The 12,235-nt window shown below is 40.3% G+C and overlaps 1 protein-coding gene across 1 annotated transcript; it reads left to right on the top strand.

Annotated features, from left to right (window-relative positions):
• Positions 1–7,068: 7,068 nt before the first annotated feature.
• Positions 7,069–9,933, top strand: mnx2b (motor neuron and pancreas homeobox 2b; the record flags this gene model as incomplete). The annotated part of the gene is made up of 3 exons (XM_080499049.1): positions 7,069–7,504; positions 8,655–8,812; positions 9,505–9,933. 3 exons carry the CDS (start codon positions 7,069–7,071, stop codon positions 9,931–9,933), a joined length of 1,023 nt encoding a protein of 340 aa, XP_080355175.1.
• Between the last annotated feature and the right edge of the window lie 2,302 nt (positions 9,934–12,235).

Here is a 12,235-nt window from a genome sequence, read left to right as displayed (position 1 = left end):
ACTTATTCAAAGTGGGTTCAATGCAGCTCCACGTCACCTCTGTGGTTGGTCTTTTCCCAAGATTGTGTTTTAAATAAACATTTGTTTCTCATTTGCATTTTGTCGCAGGGCAGCTATCTTTCAAAGGGACTTATCTTGTAGTTTGAGGTGACAAATTCATCCATCCATTTACTTCCTCGGCTGATTTATCCAAGTCGGGCTATAGTAGGCCACAGAAGCAGATAGCAAAATTCCAGTGCAAGTTGGTGAAAGTCTGAAAGGCACTGTCGGTAACTTGGATTCAAAAACTAGACTAAGAATCGAATATGCCATGGATCAGTTGAATAGTAAAACATTATCACAAAACCAAAAAATAAAACACCAGACTATCAAGTCACACAAAAAGGAGCCAAACTATTTCACAACTTCCACTGATGCAGAATCCTGTCAGTTTTTACTCTACAAAGAGGTGTTCTCTATATGTTTCTGGATTCTAACAGCCCATGGCCTTTTCCCTCTCGGACATGATTAAATTTAGCATTTAGGTAGCGTTGATTTTTATGTTTCTCTTTACCGAGTTTTCTGCAGAATGCCTCTCGAAAGACGAAGTTGCATGTGTCTTATAATCACTGTATCTCACCGTTTGTCTGCCCTTCTCGCCTCAGTAACCTTTGGTTAGTGTTAACTGGTAAATAGGGCAATAAGAAGGCATTACCTGAGAACTAATGGCTGCAGATAGTTGATAGCATGACAAGAGTCCAAAAAGCTGAAAAAAATAACTGTTGGTTTTAGATTTAAATGCCATTTTCAAACCACAGAGTGTTACTCACGCTGTGGGAACAATGATAAGTTTATAACATGCGCGACAGTTGAAGCTGGGTTAATCTGTTGAAAGAAGAAAGAGCAAAAAGCTAACCGGCGGATGTCTTCAAAGCACTTGATTGCTGTGAATATCCTCATAAGTGGCAAGATAATGTTGGTGGTGAGGCACAGCGAGATAGCAGGGTGAAAGTAATGATGTCTTGTTGTGACTGATAAGGTGCACATATCTACTATCTCCCATGTCGGTGCACAATGGGGCCCTTGTATGCGTGATAATAAAACACAGTTCTGTTAGATGGAAGGACCCATTAAGTGGTCATAAAAGTTGCACTGTGCTGGATAACGTTGAAAGGAAGCTTTTGTTTCCAGTGTGAAAAGAAGAAACTGGTCAGCTGGGAAGAAGATTGAAGAGTCGCAAGGTTGGAATTCCCCAATTTAGACTTTAGTCAGACTCTGAATCTAAGATGTTTCGTTTGTTCTATTGTGGTTTATTTGATATGACCACTTCTTTAAGTTTCGATTTATGAGATGAAACTTGGAAGGTGTAGCCGAGCTGTAAATACATTATTGCAATATTTATTATTTAATTCCTCTGCAATTTGAATTGTTGATCATTTTATCCAGACACACTGTGTTAACAGACTTGTATAAGTTGACCAAGTGTCACCAATCCAGAAAGATACAAATTCCAACAATGAAATTATGCAGATGTAATATCAATTTCATAACTACGTATGCTTGCAACTCTTTGTTTTCACGTTGACTTGTTAGTTCACGGATGGTTCCCAAATAAGAAAAGCCTGTGAATTCTACCTCATAATAAAAACAAAGGAATTATTCAGCTGAATTTTAATTCATTTCAAATTTGAGTGATTGTGAAAACACGAGGCATCACATACAAGCTGTTCATCAATATGTGGCTGATGTTTATTGTCTCACGGAAACGATTTTCAGGTTTGCAAATCGAACATTTCCATCTCTTACACACATACTTTCTTTACACACGTGTGCACATAACAGCCACACCTGCAGACAATTTACAGCCACCGGGAAACCTCACATGCACCTACTCGCATGTTCGTAATGCAAACTGCACTGGGAAACTCGGGCAATGCAGAAGCTTTTTCTTTCATCAGAATGATGACCATTGTGTCACTGCTCTACAAGTAACTGTTTTCTGTTACTTCCAAAAATGAGCTGTTTTTTGTTTTTTTTAACTTGGTGGAAAATCTTCATTAGTCTGTACATATCTCCTCTCAATATCGGTATATTGAGGAAGAAATGTCCCATTATTGCTAATCAGAAGACAGTTATGTCCACTGCTTGGATTGGAATTCACTTTTGTTGTTAAACATGCATGGAGTAGTTTGTTGATGACCGAAATACAATCCAAACAAGCAGTGGCTACTTTACAGTAACACAGAAAATAATAACTCACAGTGAACAATACTATATGGTAAAGGGATGGAGTGACTTGAAATGCTGTGTATGCTGCTGTAGTAGTTAGATAAATTTTTGTGGACCTCTTGCAGGTAACTTGACAGGACAACTTGTGCAATTTACACAACAGCCAGGCTCAGAGGGAAGCTGCAATATCTCCTCAACATCAGCTTATGAAAGGGCTGATGGGCGAGAGAGAGGGCGAGGGAGAGGGAGAGGGAGAGGGAGAGGGGAGAGTACGAGTGAGGTGGGGTAAGGAAGACAGACAAAAGGAGATTCACATCCTGTGGGCTAAAAGTCATGTGGTGAAGCTAAATATTAGTTAATAAATGACGGGTACAGGGAACAGAAACCGAGAGGACAAGTAAAAGTTTAATAAATTACTTTTATCTCCTTAATGAGATGACATTAATTTTTGGTCTGAAGGTCTGGCAGGAAAAAAAAAAAGAAGAGCTAATTTATCATCTACCTTTAACATTGTGGGAATTAGTCTAATTACCGGCAGCACGGTGAGTCGATCTTCGCTTCACAGAAAGCCCATTGTGCACCTGAATCATTTATCACACCTGAGCTCCAAGCGTCTGAACTCTTTGCCTGCTGGGAAGGCCGCTGCTTTTTGGACAGCGTCCCTGAAAACGTAGCCACGGCACTGAGAGAAGCAATCTTCTTGTAAGAACCAGTACCAGACATTATTAATTCATGGACAATATTTCCATGCAATCGGATTGACAATCCAGAGCAGAATCTGAATTTTTTTATTTTTTTTTCATTTCAGCTCCTGAACTTTCTTTGATCTCATTTATCAGCAGAGCGAAGGATCTTATCAACAGGTTAAACAAACCAAAGAGAATGCTGGGTGTCAGGAAAGTACTTATGTGGCTCAGCACGGAGAGCGCATGGGAGCTCACCCGGATTAGTTTAAGGACAGGGCAAACTGTCTCAGAGCTGTGGTAATGATTGAAAAATATGCCCGTAATTGCTGATAAGCTCTTTAATGTTTCCGTAAACCCCTGTTGGCCGCAGGTTTTACTGACGCACAACTCCTCGATAAACTCTGGCTTTGTAGTTGAGGGCCGGCGGCCGCTTTGAACGTCTTTGTCCTCCGCGTCTGAAGGGTGTGCGCTGCATTTTGAGAGCGCTGCAGAGGGTTCAAGAGGGCATGTGCATGTTAGAACGGGTGTAACAGACGAATGAAAAGGGGCTAATGAGAGTCAGATTCGGTATCAACAAGACTTCCACCGAGATAAAGAAAGGGGAAAAAAAAAAACCCTTTCGGTTGCGTTTGCAGCCAGATAAGTCATCTGATGACACAGCCTGGACTGTTCCAGACTCAAGTGTTGTGAGTCGTAAATAATAACAGTCTCATTGTGCCGCGCGGCGCGCGGCCCTGACCCCTCGCAGGTCCGTCTCCTAATTGATCGCAAGGTCACATCAATGTCTCCGCTGGTTATATGGCTGGTAAAAACAAAAGGAACGTATTTCCAGACAGAGAAACCAGCTGTGTCAGAACATTTTAATGTTTTCAAATATAATTTTGACTTTTATTACTTGTGACTCTTTACCTTGGTAGGAAATGGATGCAAAGTACAGCTGAGAATATCAGCAGCTTGACAGTTATTTGGTCTTAAACCGTCTGTCTTCCTCATTAATAATAACTTGAGAAAGAGAAGACAATCAAACACAATGTAGAGTCGTTAAAAGGCCACAAATGAATTTATTTGGACTCATCAAACAACATTGGGAATAATAGGCTGAAGCTTCTACAAGAAACGTACAAGCCATGGATAAGCAAATCTTGCAAAGAAAGTATGTTTTCTTCAATAGCTGCATTTCAGTCAAGATTAATAATTTGAGGAATTCACTATTTGTAAGCACTGAAATACACCCGGACTCTTTTTTTATTATTATTATTTTTGCACTGTTTGTTTTTTCTCATATTTTTTATTTCTGTTTGGTCCAACATTGTACAAATAAATCAAACTGGCTTCTGTAATAACTTGGGTGACTTTTAATCACATCTCAGCTTTGTTTTTGAGTGCTGTCTGATGTAAAGTTGTTTCCTTTTTAAATATTCAGATTCTCCAAAGCAGCTGCCACCGGTCACAGTTTCAGGCATCCATTCAATTTCATTTGTGCTCCTCTGCAGGGCCGATTCACACATGGCCCTGGCTATTTAAATTACTTTCAAACCATAAAAGCAGGGGAAGAAGCTGCGGAAGGGGGAACAGTCAGAGAGCTACACTGATTTCCATGGCGCAGATTACCTCTATATCAGCGCGGAGACAGGCGGTAATCTGCCAGATAGAGAGCAGAGGGGGAGAGGTGGGCGGATCTGCAAATCTGCTCCAATTTCCTGGAGTTCAACCACAGGCACAGGCACACTGCGCTTGTAGAGGCCAATTACAAGTCCAAGGTATAAAGAGGTTCTCTGCTGCTGATGCAGTGCTTATCTATATCAGCAGATTTAAATCCATTGATAGTTCATTCGAGCAAGGGGTGCTCAAGCTTTTTTTTCTTTTTTTACAGAACAATATACGTGAAGCCAGTTACTAGAGCGCTTTACTTATAGTGTGTAAAGACGAAATAAAGTGCCTTGTTGTTGCTGGGGATCCATTAAAATGGATTATGGGCCACAGTTGGCCTACTGCCGAAGTGTGGACACTGCTTCAAGCACCACAGGCCCCTATAATGTTTTTGGGAGGAGGCCTGAACAACATTTTGTATTCAACTCAAACATGGAGGCCAAACTAAAACCTTGACAGATCGACTGTTTGTCACTAAAAGTGAAAAGCAGTGAATTCAGAAGTGACCAAGAAGCAGAACATCAGCAAATCCGGTGAAATGATTCTCCCGGCCTTTTAGATCCTGACATCCAATGACTGCAACCGATCTTTAAGTGTTGCCACAACCCTATTTGGCACAAAAATGAAAATAGAGAGAGAAATATCCATTGTTATCGCAATGGGTGGAGCAATGCTTCAACTTGCTGATGAAAAATGTCAGTTAAGTGGTCTGACAAACAAATTTCACTTGTAATTCACAGGGTTATTTTCCTTACATATTATGAAACCCTCACATCAGATCTAATGTCAGATGTTCGCTCTTTTCAATGACTTTTTGTGAGAAAACAGGCTCAATTTACCTCAATGTGCTGTGGTGAATAATTCAAACTAATGGATCTCAAATGCATTCATCTGAAGTAATTATGCTTATTTTGGAGGCTATAGCCTAGTATATATACTATTCAAGAACCTAATAAGTAGTGATGAAAAAATAGTTGCATAAATGCAAAGGACCTGTTCATGCTGCCTGATCTCTCAGGAAATGTCCTCCTGCAAACATTTTTATAACTTAAAACTCGTGTTTACATTTTTGAAAGTGTTTTATGTACTTTTTATTCCTGATTAACTTGCATTTTTTCTGTAAAGTACTAAATGAAAAGCCAAAAGCTTTATGATTCTAATTCTGCTTCATTCAGCATATATAAAACATTTCCAATATATTATAGAGAGGTATTTTATTATTTAAAGGATGTTGAGTTGTTAAGCAAAAAAAAAAAAAAAAACCTTTTCGGTCAGGAGTTACATGATTGAAATATTGCGTTATTAAAAATACAACGATAAGAGGTATGGAAGCTTATTCTTGTAAAATATTCAAGGATATCACAATTCTGGGCCTGAAATGTGTAATAAATCCTCGATAAGGTGGTAGCTGCTGTTTTTATTTGTATCTTTCCCAAATTCTATCTTCAGACCAATTAAGCTTGGTTTATTATAAAGCACCCTAACATTATAATATTTGTAATGCTTGTCAGACTTTTCTTGTCATTTATAAAGAGAAAGTGAGATTTCTGCTGATGCACCTAATCTTTTCCAGGTGTAAAAATGGCATTAATCCACTTTAACAGAAGGACAATTAACTTCCGGCCTCTTCCCGCCAAGTCATTACGCTTTTATACGTTTTGTGTGCAATTCTTAATCGTAAACTTTAATGGCATTGGTGTGGCCTTGGTATGAGAACGACGCCAATCGTTAATAATGTTGATTTAAATTCTGGACACATTGTTTTTGTTAACATCACCCATTTGGAGGCTGTGCCCATTAACGGTATTGTTGAAAAACAGCCAATATTCGGATGCTGAAGTGTGGATAATGTTTCACAGCACTAATAATTAGTTTGGACAATCAAATCAGCGAATATAATTCTTTGTTTATGGCAGGTATAGCTGCAATCTGACGGGCTGGCAGTAAGATAGATACTGAAAATACAATTGCCCAATCTTCTAATGTACCTCGGCGCTTTGATGCAGTTGAAGGTGTTTGCGGGCGGGACAGGGGTTGGACATTACCTCACTCTGAATGCTTTCTGGGGGGAGAAACGAGCGAGTAATTAGCTGATTAGAGGCCCGTCAGAGCAACTCAGCTTCCAGCCAATCCAGGAGGAGCACAGCGGGCCCGACAGGGTGGAGGCGGACGGCTGCTGCTGCTGCTGCTGGAGAAACAAGACATACATCTGGAGTTTGTGAGGGGCGTCATGGTGCAGAGTGACACGTGCGGCGCAATTGAAACTGCAAACGAAAGACGGGCGCAACATGCAAAATAGAACAATTTAGAGATTGTGAAAACCTGGCGTTTTTTGTGGGGGGTCTGTTAGTTCTTGATATATGTTTGCGAACGAGAAAGTTGTTTTTTTCCCCTTAGAGTGAACTTCACAGGAAGAGCGCATGAGTCGGTCCGCGCGCTGACGCGCGGCACAGGTGCGCACCCGTCAACTTTCACGCGATTGTACCGTTAAAAAAAAGACTGAAGTTTCACTCCAGCGAGAAGCATGGAGAAATCGAAAAATTTCCGAATTGACGCCCTGCTGGCCGACGAGACCAACCGGGGCGGCAGGGACCTCTCCCCGGGTCTGAGCAGCGACAGCCCGGCGGGCAGCCCGGTGTCTTGCCGCCGAGCGGACACCCCGTCTCCCCGGGCCGTACAACTCCAAACCGGACTTATCCCCAAACCCAATCACATCCTGAACCTCACGCACCCCGGACTCGCTTCACTGACTCAGGGGGCGATTCACGGCATGTACCCGGCGCCCATGTACCCGCTGTCTGCGCTCGGCGGCCAGCACCCAGCGTTCGCCTACGGCGGCTTTACGCAGCTGGGTCAGTCCTACCCGGAGCACCTGAAGGCGGCCGCCATGGCGGGATCTCTGCCCCTGGAGCACTGGATTCGCGCCGGGATCATGATGCCGCGACTGCCGGACTACAGCTGTAAGTATTTCCTGCAAAGATTAATTAGAAATAGAAAACAATAAAATAAAATACAAGAAAAAATAAATTCCACGTAAATTCTTAGTCACCAGTAAGTCCTATCAACACAGGAAGTAGAATGATTTAAATTCTTGTAACAAACATTATTATTAGTAGTAGTAGTATTAGCATTAGTATTATTGTTGTTGTTAATAATAATAATTATAATAATAATAATGATTATTATTATCTTGTTTTTTCTTCTATATTATTATTAATACGTTATTATTAAGCTGTCACTTAACACAACTTTAGTGCCTAATGTTAACTGAATCCATTTCTTTTCAGCAAATATGAGTTTTTTTCCTCCGTCATAAAAAAAAAATCGCAAAAGGAGCTATAGTGACCAATGCAGCTTCCCCTTTTTTTCCTTCGTAATGAATCACACAGAAAGCAGCATGTCTATTAATTACAACAACATTTCTCAAGGTGCTCTGTGTAATTTACTCGAGGTAGTGTCTAAATCTTCATACAAAGTGTGATGCATTATTCGCAGCCACGCGTCGTCCCACGCTGAGCAGTGGCCTCTTGCAGCTTATCTCTGTGTCATATTTTAATTTTGGCCCATTCATTTCTCTATAAATGCCAACCGGATGGAGATTGTCTTTGTGTGACGAAGAAACTATAAACAAACACCTAAAACGTTCTGTAGTTCATCAATAAAATCCCAAAAGCCTTCATTGAATTTTCATTAAGTTAATGGCATGCCTGTGTTTTTATGGCCTCTGCGCCCGCTTCTGCCGTGTCCCCCGTCAACAATAAACTGGAGTAAAGCTATTATAGTTAATGATGGCCACAGAGTGCTGGCATATGTGCGCATGTTGCCACCCACAACATTGCATTGAACTCCTCATGTCCTTGGTATTTTATAAATAAATCCAATGTCTTATTGCCTCAGATAATGTCTGAAAATACATTGATTAAAACCGTGTGCAATTGAGTTCAACTAAATAATTAAACCACATATGTTTAGATTATGTGCGGCATAAAATATTTTCTTTAAAGCAAACGGTTGTGAGGTTCTCCAACAAAAAGAAATTGGAATGTGATGGTTACACGTGATTGAAGAGGAGCCACAGGCTGATAACGCTGCTCTTCTTTCTTCCAGCAGGCCCACAGTCTGGCCTGTTGGGGAAATGCAGGAGGCCCCGCACTGCCTTCACCAGCCAGCAGCTGCTGGAGCTGGAGAACCAGTTCAAACTGAACAAATACCTGTCCAGACCCAAACGCTTTGAAGTGGCCACATCCCTCATGCTGACTGAGACACAGGTGAGACACAGCAGCTCAGAAGAATTACAAGTCATCACGATGAACACTCCAAAATCCAGTTTGCAGTTTTTTTCTTTAAAAAAAAAACAAAAAAACTATCACGGCAAGAGAGCATTGTAACTGTGATTTAAATACACTTCAGACATGAAGCACATTATGTGGATATAATGAATGAAAAACTGATGCTGCTGAGAAAAAATAATAATGGCACCAAGTTACAAACATCACAAAGACAAAAAGATGAATAACACAATGTGAGTCACAAAATCAGAGTGAAACAGTTGGCATAATAAATGTGTCATAATTAAATCACAAGACATGTTAAAATAAATTGACTCATAAAACAAACATTTTATTGTTTATAAATTTTAATTTCATCATAAATAGTTCTGTTTATTGTCCTTAAAATTGAGTTCACATTTAATGTCATTTCTTACAAATGCCTCAACTCAAAACTTAATCTTTTTAAAAAAGAAATAAGTAATTGCTTTATTTACTTCATATTATGACTTATTTATGTTGTAATTCTTTGTGTTTAACCAATGCTGGTTTGATATGTAAAAACAAGTATGAAATTATTCTACAAATCAGTAAAAGTTGCAAGTTTTACAATCTTCAGACAGAAATTACACTTCTTTACTACAGTTCTTGAATTATATTCATGTTCTTGTCCTTTTTTTTTCCATCGGAAGGTGAAGATCTGGTTTCAGAATCGGAGGATGAAGTGGAAGAGAAGCCGAAAGGCGAAGGAGCAGGCGTCCGCCTCGACCCAGCCCGACGGCGAGCGACTTCGCAGCGGAGGGAAGACCAGCGGTGACAAATCTGAGGAGAGCAGGCGGGCTGTGAATCCAGACGACACGGGGATAGACCTCAGCCTGGAGGACGGAGAAGAGGAGGACGAGGAGGAGGAGGACGAGGAAGAGGACGAGGAGGAAGAGGAAGAGGAACCCCGGCAAGGGTTTCCAGTTGCCATGGGCAACAGAGTTGGGATGCCACGATCCACGGACTTCCTGCAGCGCAGCACCGACGTCGGCTACGACCCCCACAGCTCTTTCTCCGACGACGAGCTGGACGGGGTTCAAGTGGGCGGAGGAGACCGGAAGATCGGGGCAGGACTGTGAGAACACTGATTCACCGGGTGTTACAAAAAGACTTCACATCAGGAGATATTTGAGTCTGTCGTTCTCTCGGGAGGACTTGAAAGACACTGCTTGGTTTGCTTTGTGGATGTTTTCTTTCTTTTTTTTGTTTTTTTTTTCCAATCAGGACTTTTGTTGGAATCACTGATCATCCACACAGCGACCGGACGCAGACCAACCTCGCGACTCTTCTGTCTTGATCTGTGAATAAAATCATCTTTAAAGTACTGTACATTTTTGTGGCATGCATTTAAACAGAAACGGGTTTATCGCCCCCTCGAAATTTTTTGCTGTTGTCATGAGTATCTGCCCATCACCTTGTGGTGACCTTGTTGTTTGACAGCCTGAGCTCCACCCAGTCAACGTGCTTTTTTTTTTTTTTTTTTTAATTCCTTGAATGAAGGATGTGAAGTAAAGACAAATGAACTGTCATGTGTGCAGACAGATTGAGGAAGCCTCTGCAGCCTCCAAACACATCGCCGAGTCAAACCTTAAATGAGCCGTGGGTGGAGCGGCGAAGCGAAGGGACGATAAAAGCCCGAGGGGCATGTGCTGTTTATGGATGTTTTTAATCCGATATTCCAGAGAACAGCCTGTGTTCACTCTTGTGCATTTCATGTGGAAAAACGATGTTTCACTCTTCTGATAATTTATGAATTTGTTGTTGTCTCTCTATTGTAAATGAAGTATCTTAATTTATTTGAATGATTACAAAGATGGATCTTACATGTATTTATCCCAAACTTGTTTGTGGTGTAATTGTGAAAATAAAACAACAGTGGCAAAATAAGATGATTAATATTCCTGATTGACGTGTCAAACCAAAAGCAGCCATTTAGGAATCATAAACGATAATGAACTGCTAGATTTTACTTCCTAATTTTAAAGAAAACATTGAAATCTGATTTAGAAATTTTGATGAAGATGATGAAGTAGTCAGATGGTAGTCTAATAAAAGAACACACAGGTTTATATAACAATGCTCAACTCTTTCAGATTACAGTTCCCACCGTTCAAAATGACACTTATTATTAAGCAACTGCATGGCAACACAAAAAATGTGGACAAAATCAGAAAAAAGCATCACTGCATTAAGGTACAGTTCCAATCCTGGTCCAGTCAACATAACCTTTGAATCTATGTGAATCTTTTTTTTTCTTCAAGCTGGCAAAAGTTACGATCCCCCATGAGTGTCATTGTCCAGAGACCTGAACATTTATTACAATCTGGTCATAGATCCCAACCCACCATCTACCTGCATCCCATCGCAGTTCGCAAGAAGATTCCTAGAAATAAATATGTAACACCATTGGCTTCATACTTGAAAGTTTATAATTAATAGAGATTTCTTTGACATTTTTGTTGCACTCGCTCTCAAGTTACCCATTTATGTCCTACAGGCTTATTAGAGCACACACAACTGTCAAAATATGACATAATACAAAATTCCCAATCAAATAAGATGCTTTGTTGAAAGCAAAAAAAAGTCATACATTAATACAGTAATGAAGGAATACACTGGTTAGGCAAAGAAGTTTTGACAGTCGAGATGCACAGATATCAGGATTTCAGAACCACATTCATTAATTTACTTTAACCTTTTGAAGACGACAAGCTGTTGAAAAGAAACCGGCCCACATGTGGTATAACTAGTTGAAGAATTAGATTGTGATTACCTTATTGGTGCTATATAATGATAAACTTTGGGATGGGAAGACTGGGATAAATGTATGCGAACTGTAAATATATGTACAATATTTAAATGTTTCACAGTCACAGATGAGTGAAAGAGGAATCAGATGCGTTGTAAATAAGATATTTCCAAATGGTGCAATCGTAATCTGAAGCAAATCTGGACACGTTCCTCCTCTTTTCCAGTGCAATCAGTTGGAAGCTGTTGAGATTTTTCAGTTTGGGTTAAAGTGTTGGATTACTCAGCCTCATCTTGTTATAATAAAAAAAAAATTTGAAAAGCTGGTATCACGTGATGTAAATGTAGCTAGAATACTCAAGTTCATTAAAGGACTGATGACCATTTTGTGACTCCACCTTCAAATCCACCCTGTTTGCTTCACAACCAGCAGTTTTCCTCCAGCGGTGAAGCAAAGTTGAAGTAATTTGCCATTTTACAGGTTTAATTTATTACGTAAGCTGCCAGATATTAATTACTGGATAGGGTTTACTGATAGCCAAATAATTAAGTTAATGTAGAGCAATCAAACGCCTGATGGTGCGTGGTCACACAGGCACGTCTTAATCTCCGGGTAGCAACAGCGTGATGAGT

Source organism: Blennius ocellaris (genome assembly GCF_963422515.1).
Source record: "Blennius ocellaris genome assembly, chromosome: 1".
NCBI lineage: Eukaryota > Metazoa > Chordata > Actinopteri > Blenniiformes > Blenniidae > Blennius > Blennius ocellaris.
Note: the sequence above shows the minus strand (reverse complement) of the source record. Positions and strands in the feature narration are given on the sequence as shown.